This window comes from Brachyistius frenatus, unplaced genomic scaffold, assembly GCF_029030835.1.
Source record: "Brachyistius frenatus isolate BFR_SWC_R1_liver_20210118 unplaced genomic scaffold, ASM2903083v1 Contig_3, whole genome shotgun sequence".
Lineage (NCBI taxonomy): Eukaryota > Metazoa > Chordata > Actinopteri > Embiotocidae > Brachyistius > Brachyistius frenatus.
Window position 1 is genome coordinate 8119875 of NW_027210602.1, and position 19301 is coordinate 8139175.

The 19301-nt window shown below is 38.8% G+C and overlaps 1 protein-coding gene across 2 annotated transcripts in view; it reads right to left on the bottom strand.

Moving 5' to 3' along the window:
• Positions 1-353: 353 nt before the first annotated feature.
• lrrtm4l1 (leucine rich repeat transmembrane neuronal 4 like 1) overlaps positions 354-19301 on the bottom strand; it is a 58381-nt gene continuing 39433 nt past the window's right edge. For both annotated transcript variants that reach the window (XR_011311179.1, XM_069705122.1), the window contains exon 3: positions 354-2030. Coding sequence is in view for 1 of the 2 variants with exons in the window: in XM_069705122.1 (XP_069561223.1) it covers positions 1965-2030 (66 nt within the window). In the remaining variant the exon portion in view is untranslated. The remainder of the gene's footprint in view (positions 2031-19301) is intronic.

A 19301-nucleotide genomic window follows, 5' to 3' on the forward strand; every position in this document is an offset into this window, starting at 1 on the left:
TTGGCCATCTGGACCTCTGAGCTGACAGCTTGACATGTTCCGAGTGCAGCAAACGTGGAACAAATTCACTAAGCAGGGGCCCCCCTCTCGAGATATGCAACACATTACACAGGAAGCGTAATTAGAGGGCTGGTGGGGCCCGCAGCGAGCGTCACCGTGAACAGAACGGTCGAACAGAGATCAATGTTCTGCTCTCTAAATTAATGAGGCTAACGTTGATGTGACAGCCTCGTCACTGCAGACCTGTGGGGAACAGGACAGGTTTCAGCGGGTGTGAATGGAGACGTGCAACAGAGTAGGACCTCATTAAATTACAGTGGACAGCGAAGGAAACGCTCCATACACACACAGACAATGATTAATGGATATTTTAATTTGACCAATTCATATTGCTCACCAATAAAGTCATTATTTTCATTATAAAACATACTGTTGAAAGTGAACAAAGAATACAGCTGCTTACTAAATATCAACAAATCCAAGGGGGGAAAGCAGAAATGTACAATAGAAAATTATCAATTTCCAGTGTAGAAACGCTTAAAGGTTCAAACAAACAACCCACGACTCAGTGTGTCTCAGATATAATTAAGAACTCAAAACGAATGAAACACTAGCACACAGCACACAGCAACATCTGCAGTCTCTGAGGGGAGGCAGGGGTTGACCATTTTAAGGAAAGTGAAGTCAAACAATATAAAGCAGTGCTCGAAGTTATCTCGACTGTCGTCGCAAGATCATTTGTTCACAAAGACGCACACATTTACACACATGAAAAAAAAGCTGGTTCAGTAACGTAGCACTGCTAGACGTGAGGGGAGTTGAGGCTTCTTTTGATTTTGGAGAGAATTTAAGAGGGAGAGCCAAAGGCCAAGAAAGATCCATCCGTTTGGCTGTTTGGTATTTGGTGTTGAAAATGGCAGAAACACATATTTATAAAGTACAACATTAACAACATTATAATTTCAGAAAATTACATTTTACCATTGTGATAGGAGCTTTTTTTAATTTTTTTTTAAACTTTTTTCCATCGTTTTGCTTCTGATTGCCGTTCCTGTCCTCCAAATCAAACTAGATAAGTCGAGGTTTGATTGCAATTAGAAACAACTTAGATAAAAACTTTCTTTGAAAAAAAGCAAACAAACAAAAGCTTCACCAAAAGTCATTGGCAGGGGAGGGGAGTCTGCTCTCTTCTGTCAATTTTTTCCGCAAGCTTTAAACAATATTCCAGCTGCTGACTTGATTTCCACCGGATGAAGCAGATTCCTCCTGACTGACAGGTGCACACAAACTCATTTCTTAGTTGTTCTGCTCCAGTGAAGCACATTTACACCATCATAGCCTTTGATCAGCCTCTCTTAAAAAAAAAAAAAAAAAAAAAAAAAACAGTACTGAAAGATGATAGAATGATGCTTCAAATGCAATCAAAATAAACCCACTTTAAATTATACACAGCTGTGTTAGCAGAGCGGTCAGAGCTACTTGTTCAGTGCATTTTCATTATCATTGCTCAGTTTACACTTTTTTTTTTTTTTAAAGCCTCTTGAATTTGTACAATGCCCCGTCGTCCTCATGGAGACAATGCGCTATTATTGTCTATACAATAAGCTCCCATGTTGGTTAGAACCATCCTTCTCTCAAGGCTCTGCTGTTCGCCATACAGTTAGACTGCATGTCCGCAACCATCAGTGTCAGTATTCACGTGGTGATGAAGCATGATGGGATGCAGCAAAGCCGATGACCAAAGACCACAGGCCACGAAAAAAAGAAAGACATTATAAAATCTTAAGAAAAACAAAATTATCTCCTCAGTGTCGTAGTCCGTGGTTGCCTTCGTTACCGTGGAGTACCATTTTAAATGTATCCTTAGATGTGAATTATGGGAGTGCGATGGGTTCTCTGCATATGTCTCTCTCCTCGTCTCATTGTGGTTTGCTGCACCATCCGAAGCAGACCCTTTTTGAGGGTTAATGGATGGTAGGCACATCTCCTAGCCAGGCACCAGGTAGGGGGCGTGGACATGTATACTCATTCTGCAAGAAGAGAAAGGACAATGATGTTAGAGACATTTAACAGCTGGTCTGCGCCTGTTTTAGAGGTGGTGGTTACATTGTAAAGTTAATTACAGTGCCTGGTGATTTGATAACAATACAATGGGGCTGTGACAGTGCCAGCAAAGGAAATTAGGGTTAGCAATTAAGCAAATGATGAAATCCCATGTGCTCAGATAGCTTAGAGAGCTGAGGTGCAGCGACTTCCCTAATGTCTCCCAGAGATTAACAGAAAGCCCAGCACACAGAACTCTTCCAATTATCCATTTTGGAAATGTTAATTAAAGCTTAAATAATCAAATAATAATATTCAATTGAACCTTTCTACCTACATTTTTTTTTGTCACAATACTCATGTCTTGTTTGCTGCAATTGAAATTTCAATTACCTCATACTCAAGCATCTAAACCATAGCTGGAAAACAAACTGTAACCATGTCGGTTTAACATGATAAGTCCAACAGTGCATCTCTTTTTCCTTTTTAAGGTTTTCAGATTTAATGTATCCTAAAAGCTTTTCTCTTTTTTCCGGAGGGCATAGGAGCTGTGGCAGCAGTCGGGGGAGAGTGAGTAATTATTTGACTAAAAACTATTAATTTTAACATCATTTTAGACTATTATCATGTCAATATTTATATAAAAAAATGTCTTTGTGCCATGAAAATAATAATCACAACAGCCTGGTAAAACACAGTTTATAGTGAATGGATTTGAAAAGTGATTTTCTTATCTTTCCATAGTCAGGCAGGCTGAAGGGATGGGTATGGATGACATTTTATTTGCTCTTATCTATACTCTTATCTGTCCAGTTCTTTATCAATACTCGTATCGGTTATTTTTCATTGCTAAAGGATTGATGTTTTTTTTTTTGTTATCATTTAAAGAAACTAATAAATTGAGAGCAGGATTAGATTGGTGTTTCAACAGCAGCAAAACTTAACTTTACAACAGCAAAGATTGATTGATTGATTCCTGACATCAAAATACTGAGTGAAGATTAGAAAGAATGAAGAGCGAGTGGTGGGGATATGGCCCTAAAATAATATTACAATATACTGGGATATTTTTGCAAAAGCAACAATTTTGACACATAGACTAATATGTCAGCATAAATGTAACAGTTTTGCATTCAAATATTATAAAATAACTAAACAAAAAGTATCTGGTTTTTAAAATTTTTTTTATAGGATCCAAATTCTACAGCACTGAGGGGAGGATTCGGGAGTGCAGTGAGGAGAGCTGCTGCTCTGCCAGGGCAGCTACCATTATCAGCAGCAGAGCTTCCAATTACTTCCTTACCACTGTTGGCAGATTCAATGATGTTTAGGCCCGATTTTCTGAAGTTTAGAGTCAACGTTTGTCCATTAATACATTTGTTTTGGGCTTTAGTTGTCAAGTCGTTCACCTGAGCTTCTGCTTTGCTTTGTGTGTGTGGAGTGGGGGCGGAGCCGCCCGGTGTGAAGCACACGCAGTACAGCGGACGAACGGGGGAAAATTAACGTGACCATCAATTGAACTCACATTGAGATGAAAATCTGTATTATTTATTGGATATTTGAAGGTCAATTCAAATTAACCAGCTTTAATGGAAAGATCATTTTCTTTATTCACATACTGTATACAATACACACTGTATAAAATGATAATGAAAACATAAAGCTATTTTGGTGTCACCATATATTTTCAATAATGTAAAAAGAGAGTAAACCGGTTTTTGACATGTTTAATTTAGTCCCAGTTTCATGTACGGTTACAAGTTCATACGAAGTATAAACGGCATTGATTTGACCTGAAGAGACTCCGTCCTATCACATATCATATTTGATTCACTGGAAAAAGTAAATTAGATAGTGGCAAGTGAATAATTTGGAACCTTTAAATGTCAGCACTTTCCCACAGGTCAAATCAAGCTCGTTGAGATGTTGTTGCAAATTAGTACGAGATTTTGACATTTTGCTCTCATTCAAGAGCCACAAGCTTTGAACTGTTCTCCACACTGAAAAAGGCAGAGGAACACTTAGCTCTCTTATCCAATTTTTGCCTCTGAGCATTTGTGTTTTCAAAAGCCCATACTTCACAACTTAACCTCTCAAGCAGCCTATTTGCGACTTGGCCACAGGTAAATCCACATTGTCTTCATGACACAAACGCTCTGGGTTTTGCCTGGTGAAGCAATTTCGAAAGCTTTTAGAATCTGCTCAAAATTATCACAGCTCAACTTTTTGCTGCTCAAGCTGAGATTGTTGTCAGTGTGAAGCAGATCTGTGTAACATAGGGCTCAGACAAGTATGCCCTGAGCAGAACTTTGATTTAAACGTTATCAAACAGGCTGACAACACTTCACACAACTCTTTATCTACCTCTCAGGTGGATGTGAGTGGAGAGAAGACAGCTGCACAAATTGTCATACCTTCGACAATTTCAACAGAGCACAAAAACAGAAACATCTCGCAGCAAAAGCTCAGGCTTTGCTGTGAACACTCACTCAGCAACACAACTAGAGAAACAAAACCGAAGTGCACATCTCTCTGCACAAGCAGTCAAACACACTCAAACAGAAGGAGATCATCCTTTCAGCTGTTGAAAACAACTCAGTAATATTGTATGATTGTACAATACTGTATAATCAATATTATAAACACATATTGCATTGTAATTGGTAATGGAGCATCCACTGGTATTGACAGTCTTGTGTATCTTGTATAACTATGCAAATAAGAGAAACCCATGATTATATAAGCAAAACATGGCATGTTGTGCAAAGTACTATATATATATATATATATACACTCACTTCATCAGTTACACTTGTTTAACTACTTTATAAAGCAAGTTAGCAAATCATATATCAGAAACTCCAGTATATTTTGGTATGTAGATATGGTGAATAGGATCTGTTCAAACCAAGCTTTATAATGGGTAAGACAGGTGATTTAAGAAACTTTGAACGTGGCATAGTTATTGTTACCACACCGTCCGGATTTTAGAATTTCAGCAACTGCTGATCGAAAGGGATTCTTGCACACAACCATCACTAGGGTTTACAAAGAACAATCCGGTATATATACAAAACATCCAGTAAGTGGCGGTTCTCTCTGCAAAAATGCCTTGTCAGACAAAAATGGCGAGACCAGTTCAGGCTGATAGAGGTGATAGTAACTCAAAGGTTTACAGAAGAGCGTCTCTGACTTAACAGCACATTGAACAGCAGAAGACTACATCGAGTGCCACTCCTGTCTGCTAAGAACAGGAAACTGAGGCTGCAGTAGGCCCAACCTCAGCTAAATTTGACAGTAGAAGATTATAAAAATGTTGCTTGGTCTGATGAGTCTTGATTTCAGCTGCAATATTCATATGACAGGGTGAAAATTTGTCATAACCACCATGAATCAATTAATCCTGCCTTATAGCAACAACTCAGGCTGGTGGTGGCGGTGTAATGGTGTCTATGATGTTTTCCAGGCACACTTGGGTCAATTTCGTACCAACTGAACGTCCTTTAAACACCATAGCCTACCGAGTGTTGTTGCAGAGCATGACCATCCCTTTGTAAACCCAATGTATGCATCTTCGAACGGTTAACTCCAGCAGGATAGTGTCACAAAGCTCCTATCATATTACACTGGGTTCTTGAACATGGCCTCCACAGTCACCAGATCCAATAGAGCACAATTGGGATGTGGTGGAATGGGAGATTCATATTATGAAGGTGATGCTATCATGTAAATATGGATCAAAATGTGACAGGAAGGCTTCCATCACCTTGGTCAATCAATACCATGGAGAATTAAGGCAGTTCTCAAGGTAAAAAGGTGGTCTAACCCAGTTCCAGCAAGGTATACCTAATTAAATAGCTGGTGCATGTCCAACTGTATATATGTTGTACAATATACAGTATAGTCTGCATTGTGCTTATTGTAAAGTTCAAAAATGTTGACACTGTCCAGCTGCAATTTCAAACTGATTCCATACACATCTCCTTCATCTATATTCAATAACTTTTCCTCACATATTTTGCTGAGTGATGGCAGGAGTACATTGCTTGTAAGATAGCGGTCACAGGACTAACTCTAATGTGGCTCATGGTGCTTCATTTGACGGGAAAGGCCTTCACATGAAAATATTATTAATTTACCTTATTGACCCCTTTTGTGTTTTTCTGTAGTCATACTCTCATCATAATGCCTCGTAGTTATTTCAGCACAGCTCACAGTTCTGCTTTATTTACGATGACATCTGAGTTGTTATTTGCAAAGCTTATTATGCTCCTTCAACATGATTTTCTTCAAGTGCTGGGGGGAAAGACGAGTATTGTAATAAACACTCTCTGCTCACACCTTCTTCAACACTTGCATTGCAAACAGCCATCAGTTGTTTGATGGCGTTGAGCCTTGCTGTAAGTTGGAGACTATCTTTACATCCTTACGCAGTGGATGGCTACGGATGTTTTTTTACTCCCCAGTCTCCACCAGTTCCAATCATTTCTTCTGTTTGAAGAAGTAATTGACCATTTATTTTCCTCGGTAGTGACAAGGAGGATGTGCTGGTACACAGCTAAGAGGAGGTTTTGTCATCAAGAAGACTCCTTCAGTTTAGAAGTGGAACTTTCCAGTTGTAGAAAGAAAAGTAACATCCTCTGCTGCCGGTTCTACAGCATTGTTTACCAGGACAGCTGGACGAAACTGGTGACCTTTTACAAGAGAGCAACCTATGTAATTTCTCCAAAGGATTGTCTTCCTCCACCTGCCTGCGACAGTCTCTATCAGTACTGCTGCTACGTCCATGAAAGCAACACAGACAGAGGTGAAGTCTTTGTTTCTAAAAGGTTCTGCAGTTTAAGCCAATGTGGGACTTACATTAAGCTGGCAAAGGCCTCCAATAAACTTGGCAAACTTTATGGTCAGGGGTCCTTCACTCCCACCAGTGTTGAATGAAAATATGTAGAAGCAGTGTAGCTGTTGGCTATTTACTGTTTAAGATCACAGGGAAACTGTGTCGCTGCGCTGCAAGGAATCATCTCTGCCTCACAGCACTTTTTCCGGCATTCAATGTTAATGTCCAGAGACAAGCCAATAGGTGGCAAAGATATATCCTGAATATTTCAGACTGATTTGGACTCGTGGCATACGAAAGAAGACTTAAGGACACATGCCTGCTGCCCTTTGTCGATCTCTGCCAACCCGTAACAATCTAACCTCTCTAAAGTCATGTTTGCAAACTGCTGCTGGCTGTTGGAACAAAGAAGACATGAAAAGCTGGCGTTGATCCTGGAAGTTTCAAACTTCCTCCTTAAATCTCAGAGATGACTTGGCTGATGTACGACTGCCCTTTTCAGGCCCCAAACTCATAGTCACAGGGGACAGGCATGTCGTGTGCAGTGTCCAACCTGGGACAGCCTCTCAAAGAGTGAAGTGAAAAGGACTGGCCTGTGAATGTTGAACTGTCCCCTGTAGTGATGTGTATTTTGAAAAGACAAAGTATGACGCTCAAAATTATACTCTTAAAAGACTTTATGCAAGATTTATGCATTCCAAATAGAAGCCCCATTTACATCCTCATATCCTAAACAGTCGAGGATTGCATTTTAGCCACACATCTTTGTAGTGTCATTCCCTAAATTCATTCCATCTGATCAGTGTTCTGGTGGTCCTTCTGAAATAAATGATTTAATTAATTAGGTATTAGGCCTCAAAGGGGGGAGGGGGGGCATTTGGGGGCATGCCTGGTTTTATTGGCAGGCCTGGGGTGCAGTCAGGTTTCTGGTATAGGTAGGCGGGCAGTTTGTCTTCAGGTTCTCAGTCAGATCCACATTGTCGCTCCCCCACAACTCATCCAAATATGGTCACTTCTGGCTCCATTAAACCAAGATTGCGATGTCCAAAATGACAAACTCAAGGATTCAAAATGGCAAATGACAAACCAATGGGTGGGTTGCCACTTAGCTTGAATCTATCTGCTTCTTTTAAAAAAAGTACAGTATTTTTGGTGAATATCTCTGAAAACTGAAAACAGTGTGACACGATTGCGCAGCTTAGTAAATACCTCTCCTACTTTGGTATAATTGCACACGCAACACCTCACAAATAATCCTAATAGCTCTGCTGCTATGCAGGCATTCCAAAGGAGAAAGAAGCACTTTTAGGACTAAGTTGTGGTCCTTTCAAGAGCATAGGTTACATGTCCAGAGCGGTCCCTGCTTTCATCCGCCCCCTCTAACGCCTTTATGTGTGTTTAATTAGAATACTCATTAGCATGGTGCAAACATGATGTAATTAGCTCCCTCTCTGTCTGGACAGCTGGATGTACCACAGACATATGTCTGCCACTCTCAAAGGGATCACAAGCCTCCTACTCAGCGCTCCAATTACCCTGCTCTATTTCCCCTCCCTGTTCGTGTGAAGTTCTATGTTCCCTTCTTTCCCTAAAGACCATGAAATGAGAGCCAGAGAATACGAACGCGACTGAATGTGTCAATCCTTTGTGAAAAAAAAAAGTTATTGAGGGAAGTGACAAGCAGTTTGAACCGACATTATTTACCAAACAAGGTCTATGTCTGAACATAGCTGCACTTTTGTGCTCATGTATGTGAGTGGAATAACTCTATCCTCCGCATATAATACAGACAAAGGAAGGCAAATTAAAGCACCGTAACTGTGCATATTTGTGCTCATAGTGAAAACAACAATTAAACAAAGAAAGTATTTCTGGCGAGCTGGTGCTTGTATAACCTCTTGATCTACACAACACCGATACTTAGCATTTCTCTTTTGCTCTAACTCTGACACAAATGGCACTCAATCCTCTCATTATCTAAATCCAAGTGGTATTTCTTCATTATTGTATAGATTCACATTTGTTGGAGCACAGCTGTGAACAAAAGATGTGACCGTCTGTAGATGTTGTTATGGTGTAATTGGGATCCTCTCTGTGACAACATGACTGAGTTCAGTGGAAATGTAAGGTGTTAATGGTCAGACAAAATCCATTCATTAAAGGCTTCTAACTTTGTTCGGGGCAAGGTCACAGCAGCGATGCTGTGGCTATTAGCATAACATAACAATGACAAGATACATGTGTCATGATACAATTCTATTATCTTAATTATCTATATTGTTTTGTGTGTTTTAAATGTGCTTTGTGGCTCCCACTATTTATTTCCACAAACATGTGGGAGGATAAGGTGAAGAATAACACACAATGTTTCTGTGTGCCATAAAAATAATCACCAAACATTGGGTTAACATGGTTATCCAGCAGCCAGCTGCAGAGATGAAGTGGTTAAAATTGTATTCTTATCTTTTCCAAACCTTTATCAAATTATCTTATTTTCTTATTTCTTATTGTATCGGTTGTTGTTGTTTTGGTTTTTTTGAGTTTGAATTTTAATGAAATTGTTTCTAAAAAAAAAAAAAAAAATTCAGAACAGGATTAGAATAGATTTATATTTTAAATGATAACTTAAATGAGACAAGCTGGTCCCCCTTAAAGGTCCGTCCACCTTAAGTGAGCCTGGTCGTGTTAGGCTAATTGTCTCTTAGTCCGAGGCTAACTCACTTCACATTATTCAGAAAGTGGTGAACTAGACACGTGTGCTTACTGACAAACAGCCAAAACTATCCACACACTGCACTGCTACGTCCACACAGCTATACTGCTAACTTTTTTTATCCTCACCATCTCACATTTGTGCTCTCTCACTCTCTCAGCTAAGCACAACCTACGCACTAAGCATAGCTTTGTCTGTTTATTTGGGGCTGTTAAAAAAAAAAAAACACTTTTTTGCGCATCGCCTAAGTGTTATAATAACAGGGAAATCCCTGCAATATAATGCACCAAATATTTTTCGTAGTCTGTGGATTTCCCATTCTTTTTATGTAACCAGATGAATATTCATGCTGAGAGCATGAATATGTGGATTTATAAATTCAGACAGCACGTGCAGTATTTAGCCTCCAGCCATCCTTTAGGGCTTGAGTTAAAATACAAACTTTACAATGACAGCTTTCAGAAATTTGCAGGATATCAATAAGGAAAAAAACAGATGGCGGACAAACTGTGTGGATACAATTTGCATGTAATGGCTGGGTGTGAAGCAAGCTGAACTCCAGTCAGTAAAATGGCAACTTATTCACTCATCTCTTCAGATTTGCATTTGAAATGTTGAAGGCGTCATTGTAATCACTATTATATAAAACATATGGAGGAGTCAATTTGCTGGGTAAGTTTAAATGAGATTAAGTGGGTTTAGCCTCTCTTCTCTCGCTGTCTCTAACAACACAAAATGTGTTTCATTAGACGCAAGAATGCATTGACCCACATCTAAGTGGGCCAGTGAGAGTAGGATGCGATCACTTCATTTGAAGCTAAACTGAGTTTGTTTTTTTCTGTGTTTATGCATTAAGCAAGAGATGCACAGCATGATATGCAGGTAGAGCTCAGAGATCTCCCCGACGGTATCTGTTTCAGTGAGTCAGAATGCGCGCATATATGTAAGTGCATTCGCATGCATGTTTATCTGTGATTTGAGCGTTATGATTTATGATGGTAATGATTTATGCAGATGATGGATGACCACATTAGGTGCAGCAGGTTTTTCCCTCTAAGTCCCTCTGTATATATCATGTGGTCCGCAGTAAAGTCTGTTGTAAAAAAAATACGTACACAAACAAGGTAAGCAATCATTTATTATTCTACATGTATCTCTAAAGAATTATACCCATAAAGGAGCACTCTGCTTGTGTAATGGAGGACGCGTCCGCGGTGTCATCCAAAAAAATGTATTATCACGTTATATCAGACCATACAATTTAGTCATCAAACCTCCATGCCATTCAATTAAAAATCATATAACTATATATTTAATAATGCTCATTTGCTAAAAGTATGATCAAATTAATAGTTCCTGTGCATCTTGCATTACTAGGCAACATGTAGCCCAGCTAAACATCAAAGAGCTGATGACAGCTGTGACAGGTCTTGGATCACAGGTCTTGACTAGTTTTGAAAGGGGTTTCATCACACAAAGGTTCAGAGATTATCTCCTTAGAAATCATGAATACACTTAAAGCACAAGAATAAAGGCCGGTGTTGCGTCATGAATGGCAGGACATAAAGAGGATCTATCCACCCGAGATATGCATCACCTAACTTCCTCTCTTTTGTATGCACAGCCTCACCTCACTCACTCCTTCCTCTAACTCTTTTCCATTATCACAAACACGAGAACACACACTTTAGCTCTCTCCGTCATTCTCCCTCACACTTGAACTTGTGAACTCTTGCCATCTCTTAATTATATTTGTAAGTAAAGACATGTTAGCCTCAGCAGTTTTGGCCATATTTCCCTTTGTGTTTCCCCTACAGCTGTTCTTAAAACCTGCAGGAAACCAATGCAAATGTTACTGGGTTGAGATCAACAACAACCCCTTAATTGCTTTTCAAATTTTACTCCAAAAAAAAAAAAAATAGATATCTTTTATTTATTTATTTTTTGTCAGATAAATGAAAAATGTATTTACCTTTTTTTTTTTTTAATTTTTTTTTTATATAAATATATAAAAAAGGAATCCACTCAGTTTCTGTCTGACTTGGCTGATTTGTGGTCAATAACAGCTTGAACTCCATCACCGTGTTTGCTGATGACACCATAGTGATAAGCCAGATCAGCAACAATGGAAGGAGGCCCACCTGGGAGAGGCGAGGGACTGTGGTGCCAAGTTAACAACCTGAACGTCAGCAAAACCAAGCAGCTCTTTGTGGAGAGCATTTTAGTGCACAGAGTTACCACGAGATATGCGGTGCTTATACATCACAAAGTGCGGAACAAGACCTAGAAGGATAATGAAGAATCCTCTACACCTCAGCAGTGGCGTCAGCGCAAAACCCCGAGCAAAACAAATTGCTTCTTTCTTCACTCCATCAGAATGGCAAACTTTACCTTTGTGTCGTGTACATTGTCTTCTGTGAATACACTGCATTTCCTTGCATATTTATGTATTTCCACTCACGTCTGTACAAACATCTTTGCATAGTTTGTGACTTTTGTAGATTTAACTTTTTAATTATAATGTTTATGATTTGTATCTATATTTTTTAACTTGTTCAGTAATTATTTTCACATTAGTGTTTTTAGCTTTAAGAGCAAGCCACAATGCATTCCACAACACATTATGTTTGTGAACGTGATGAAGACATTTTTATTCTTTACTTCGAAGGTTAATTATATATAAATATATATATATACACAGTCGCTTCATAAACTATTAAAAGCCCTTCACTCCTTTGGCACTATGTTGCTTACTAAATATATTAATAATCATGACGTGAAATCTCTCAGTTAAAAAAATATTCAGGCCCTTTCCTGTTGCTTCAAATGGTCAAATTTACAATGTAATTTATATTGCCATGCTAAAATTGTAGTGGGGCATAGATCAGGGAATAAGGGGTAATCAAATATTTCTATGTTTCCCAGGATCACAGTGGCCTCAATTGTAAAATTAAAGACTTTATAAACCACCAGGACTCCTCTTCGAGCTGGCTGTCCAGCCAATCTGAATAACTAAAGATGAAAAGCCTTGGTCGGAAGCCACTCGGAGTAAAATGCATGATAGCCTCCTTGGGTTTGCCAAAAGGCATTCAATGGATTTTTCAAATGAAAAGTCAAACATTGGCAAACTCCAGGCACTGCTCATCACCTGACTGATACCATCCCTGTGGTGAACCATGGTGGTGGCAGCATCGTGATGTGGCAATGCTTCGCAGCAGCAGGAACAGGGAGACTGGTCATAATTGAAGGGAAGTTGAATAAAGCCGAATATAGAGAAGTGCTTCAAGAAAACCACAGTGAATGATCTGAGGCTGGAGTGATAGTTCACCTTTCAACACAACAGTGGACAAAGCGCATGCACAACACAAGTGAGATTTCAGTTTCAGATTTTTTAACAAAATTAATTTTTCACTTTTTGTTACATTGGATTGAGTGTAGATTGATGGGGAATTTTATTTTTATTTTGTCAAAGTAAAATTCTATTTACATTATTATAAAGTATGTAAAAGGTGAAGAGGAGTGAATCATTTCTAAAGTCAGTTGTGGTACAGTTATATTGTAAGATTCCTGGTAATTTAGTTTAGAAACTGTTTCCAGTGAATTGTGCACCTGACAAAACAAGGTAAGGATAAGGTGTGGGTGTGAGATTACAGGTTTTGACAATTTTTTAAATGCAAGTGATTATCTGCTACAAATATCCTTAAAGCACAAGAATAAAGGCATGAGAAGCAGGGAATTAAGAGGAAATTTCCACCTGAGGAAAGGTTCTTGATTTTTATGCCAAAAAAAGGTAAATGTCCCTTAAATCTGTGGCGTTTATAGAATTTGTTTTTACTTTAGCAAAATCCAAAGGTGTAATTTTGACTGAGACGTTGAAAAAGGCTGTTCTTGCCCCCCTAAATTGTTCATGCTGTAGGTTAATTATGTTATTAAAATCTAATTAAACACTGATCTCTGACTGACTATGCTCCAGGCATAAAACAAACTGTACACAGGGAGTTCCCTTTAACAATTCAACTAATGAGACAAAAAAAAAAAAAAAAAAAAAGAACACGTCTGGAAACCAAATATGAAAAATGCAACAGGATCCAGATTAGTGATAAAAAAAAAAAAAATAAAAATGAACTCATCTCAGTCCTATCCAATGTAACTACAATGTAATGTAACTACAAAGATCCTCAGCAGACCATCAGCTGGAAATAAAGCAGTGACGCCAAACGTTCTTGTAGTAAATATGCAAATACAAGCTTATCTGTCGTCTCTATCATGGAAAGCAAACATGATACATGACGCACGGCCCACACAAAGTCATCTCTACAATTGAGTCCAGCACCATCAACTGACAAGATGGATTGAAAGCATAGAAGCCCTCTAATGTCAACATAAAACACCTCGGTATGCTGTTTGCCTGCTACACAGATTAAGATCCCTGCCACGCTGACTCTGCTTCTTGCAGATGACTGTACTCTTCCCTCAAAATGCACTAGATGCTGGATATACACCAGATGTCCTGGTACAATGTAAAAACCCTTATCAGAAATGATTGTTGTGCAAACAGGTAGAGCTGCAAATCCTGACAAACGTGTAAATAACAGCACTCAATAACCATTTCTCAAAAAGCTGCCTGAGATCTCAAAAAACATCAGAAAGAAAGACTTCATTCTCGCCTAACAATGCGATACATTTTTCATCCAAAGCCACCAGCATGCTCCTCTATCAGCTGTCAGTGATTTCCCGCACTGAAACATGTCAAACACACACATTCATTAAACAGCCACAAACACACAGTAACAGTGAGAGCTGTCTCGCCTCACACACAGGCCTTTATCCCAGCAGCTTTAGTGCTCCAGACAGATTGCTCTAGCTAATAGTCAATGCTGCATTGGAGGCAGGTATCATCTTCCGGATAATGAGCATTTTAAACTCATTACTTTACGATTCTTGCACAAAAACAACATCTCATGTGTACCTCATAAACTCCAGAGACAATGCCTTAAAAAAATAATTAAATTAATACTTCTTATTCGAGTCAACTTCACACAGAGTACTGTAAATCTAATCATTATTTAGGGTGAGCACCCTTTGCCTTTAAAGAACAGCTTCCATCAGTACACCTGCTCTCGGGTTTCCATGGTTAGTTGAAAGTACAGCTAGATTGTTCAGAGGATCTTGGAGAACTTTCCACAGTTCCTCTGTGGATTTTCTCGGTCTCAGTGTCTTCTGTTTCTTGATAAAATCCCAGACTGACTCATAATGTTGAGATCAGATCTCTGTGGGGGCCAAAACATCTGCTGCAGGATTCCTTGTTCTTCGTGGTGCTGAACAGTTCTTATGATGCAAACCTCAAACATACATATAGCTGTATTGCGGAAAGAATTTAGGGCAACTCAGCAACTCCATGATGTTACTGCATAATGGATAGAATATACACGTCTCAAATGCCTACAACTTTTGCATAGTACTGTGAATATACTGAATATTCATATATTGTATTCCTCCACCCTTGGCAATGCCCACAATGGGTTAATGCGACCAGGCATGGAAGGAAAATACAAGTAAAAAATGCTCTAGAAAAGTTTCAAGCTGACAGTTGACACATTTTTCTCGTAGAATAAATAGTGTGACATCGCCCAGCCTTGCTGTGCAATAAACGAATACTATCGCCGCGTCTATGTTCAAATCAAATCCCACATGTCTCGTGGGTTCCTGTGGGAAACTGAGCAACACAGGGGTTCTGCTTTGGTCATGTCGGCTCCCTGCAGATCTCCCCATCTCAGCTCAGAACATTCCCTCCACTCTGCAACTAACACACAGCTTCTGTAACAGGGTTTCTACATTTAATTGAATAAAAATGAGGTTGTATTTGGCTGAGTCATATTACAGTAGAGCAACAGGTAAAAAGGATCAATAAATTGGCATTACTGATTGCTACAAACGTGAAACAAAACTGGAGTCCTTATTCAAATTTTATATTAAGGGCTTTTATTTTTAACCGCCTAACCGGAAGTATACATTTACATGTTTGATGTAATGACTTACTTTATGAAATATAATTATGAAATGAAATAATAACTTATTGAGAGACAGAACAGCCACCCTAAATTAGAGTTTATGTGTTTTCTTTCTGTGGTCAGAGAAAGCTCAATTAATACAGATTTTATAATCATGAATAACTCATTACCGAAGTCACACAAGGGAACGAACAGTCTGTTCTGCGATTTCATTGAACATGGTGCAAAACTCTGCAGCACAAAGTCAGTCAGAAAATGTTCAGCGTTACAAAATGTGTCTGATGCCAGTGGTGTGAGAAATTGTCACTTATTTTTTGTGTTTCCTTCAGACACACTGACTCATTAAATATCTTTATATTATATCGCTGACTTGATGCAATTCAATACAGGCCTGTCTCGAAGCAATACAATGCATTTTATGATGAAGTGTGATAGACATGTTGTAAACACTTTTATTATTCAATTATTTCATCTGGACAGTCTTTTGGCCACTGGTTACACAAGGGAGGTTTTGGCATCAGTAAGAGAGAAAGATGTAAATTAAAATGGACTCTTTCATAATGTAATGATCATGATAAAAACCTTTTTAGATGATTAATTACACTCTGTTTGGACAGATATTGGGACAGTATCATTTTTACCAGAGGTAAAACAGAAATAAGTCATCTGAAATTAAGCCTGTCAAACAGGCCATTGTTTATCCATAATGCCATACTGCTGTGGTTTATATATTGTATATGCAGTATATTTGGTAATTGAATTTGACCATGCTCGGGGAGTCTGGTGTAGCATTTAGCCAAAGCCGCAGTACAGTCCAGACAACACACTTTTTGTTCTTCAGACTTTCTGCTTTAGTGAGTACTGTTTGAAATATATGACATTTAGGTCTTTCATTAGAGAGAAAAGTCTCTGCCTTTATTGGAGTAGAACTGTTTGGAAGATATAGTTCGCTTAACACAGAGTTCCCAAAGTTTAGGCGTTCAAAAGTAGTAGGACAGATACATACGAAGACAAATAAAATCATATTATAGAATATTTTGTGGAAAATCCTTTGCAGCCAATGACTGAAAGTTTTTTTTAGAAACAAGGTTTTGTGGTTGTTGTTTCGTTTTGTGTTTAACATGAAAGAAACGGCCATGTTGTTACCTGTGCTGGATAAAAGGGATCTTTTATATATGCATACCTCTGCTCAGGCATGATTGATTCACCTTACCATGCTTCCCTTACGAATCACAAACTGTAAAGCCTTGACGCACCACTGTCAGCTTCATATAAGCTTCATATAAATCAATTATTGGGGTCCTTCTGTCTTATTTATTTACTTATATCACACAGTGTGTGATGGACTGTACTCTATGCGGTCAATTGACTTTTATATGTCTGTACCTAATGTTTATACAGAGATTTGGAGAAGGTTGTTTAGATATTTTGCACCTTCAGACTGGAATCTATTACTAAACATTTTAAAACTCTGTGATTTGATTTCATTGAATGCTCTGACTGGGAAATTGAATTATTGTTGTGTCAATGCTTTGACTATGTTGTTGGCTGCATGGTTTGTATTGCAATTTTATTTCTTGGGATGGTATATATTTAATTATATTTGTCTCGATTGCTGCCTGTTTTGGCCAGGAATCTTTTGAAAAGAATATTTTTAATCTAAACAGGACCTTTCCTGGTCAAATAAAGGTGAAATAAACATATAAAGTTGATCTGCTTTTGGCCTCGGATTCAGCAAGTGGAATACAGCTAAATCAGATTGAGATAGGTGATTTATTTTGGCTCGGTATTCAACTTTTGGTGGCTGTGGTTGCATGTTTTTTTCCCTGTGGGGTTGTTGGGCAGCTGAATGATGTAATGCTGTCCAGTGAGTTTTGATGCTCTCGGCTGAATCTGAGCACTATGTTCTGTATTCATCCTATTGCTGCTTTCAGCAGTCAAATCATCAACAAATGCCAATGTGCCAGTTCCATTAGCAGCCGTACATGTCCAAGTCATAACAGAACTATCACCATGTTTGACAGATGAGGTGGTATAGCATGCTTTGGGCCATGAGCTGTTCCTTTTTGTTTTTTTCTCCACCCATGGACTTGTATTTAGCAGCTTGACAGAGCTCTTCAGCAGACTTTAAAGGATTGAATGGGTTATAAAGTTGCTTTGTGACTTTTAGATGCGTTGGCAACTGTGTGCCAAGTTTGGGTTATCAACTTAAAGGTGATTAAGTCAAGTTTGTTTCCACTGGCCAAAAGATCAGTTATTGTAACTCAGGAAACCAAACGTTGGCTAATTTTATTCAGCATTTGACTTTGAACTCGTTTGGTGGTGGTCTGAGAATCATTCTAGCCATATGTTAAAAAGGTTTGAATAAATCCATCCATGCAAGCCTTCTCCAATACACGTGTGAGCTTCAGTCCTTTCAAGTATCGAACTACAGGAGGCGAGCTAAAGTAAACAGTCTGCAACGAGAATACAAACAAATTCGTGTCATTCAAGCAAAAGAAAAAAGGCTCCAGCAATTTCAATACATTCTCATTGCACTGAAGGTGCACTGAACATTTGTCTGATCCTTGGTGAGTACATCAGTCTGTACCCTTGACTAGGAGAAATAGTAAATGAACATTCATGTGATTTAGATGGGGTGGTGTTTGATTTATTGCCATGTGTTGTTGTGCCTTCCTTCTACCTCTGACCCCCACCTCTATTGCAGTTGGACAGTGGTTTGAACATGATGCTGGTGACTGGACGGTGAGCAGCTTCCTCCATATGGTAGTGAGAACAGTGTTTAGCCAGGGAAAGGTGGAATCCCCAGCTGTTTTAAACGCATACAGATCTTCAAGCAGCGAGTATCTGACAGTCCTTAGAAACGGCAGAAACAACTTCATATGGACAGGTGGTTGTTTTGTCTTTTACTCAAGTGGACTCTGCATAGTGAAGTCAACAGAAAAAACATGACCTCCTTTTCAACCCGCGTTGTCACGGGGCTGACTTCAAAGGCCACCTTGTGCGTATCTCTCTGATGCCAACAGCTTTGACAAAACTGCAGTATTTGACGCCCTGGGAATGGGCTGCTATTTCAGACAAGAAACTGTAAGTACACATGTCAGTCACGTAATCAAACAATTTTCTCTCATATTGTGTGTAAGATATTTGCATTTGAAGACAATGGCGCAGATTATATAAAATCACCGGTTCAGAGAAAATAGGGCCTCAGTCAGTAGTATTTTCTAGACTTATTGAAACAGCCCTGGCCAAAAGCCTGTTAGTCATAAGCTTTCTGTTGGTGTGATATGAATCACGGTTGGAATGTATCATTCATTTTACAGCTGTTTCAAAACCCTCGTGTTGTCCTGCAGCTGTGTTCAACCAAGTTCTATTTTTATTTTCATATTTTTTGGGATCATTGGTGACAAGGAGGCTGTGAGGGTTTCTTTAAAGAATGATGACCAATGATCCCAAAAAATATAAAAAATATAGAAATAAAATGGAACTTGGTTGAACACAGTCATTTTGACCCGAGGACAACACGAGGGTTAAGATAGTGTGTATTAATTTGATGATTTATAAAACATTTTGACTTTGATATTGCAAAAACAGACGTGTCACTTTTGATATTTTGTGTAAATGTCAGAACCAAACATCATGATCTCTCATTAGTTTCCTGGCCTGAAAAAGAACATAAAACACAACATTGTAGAAT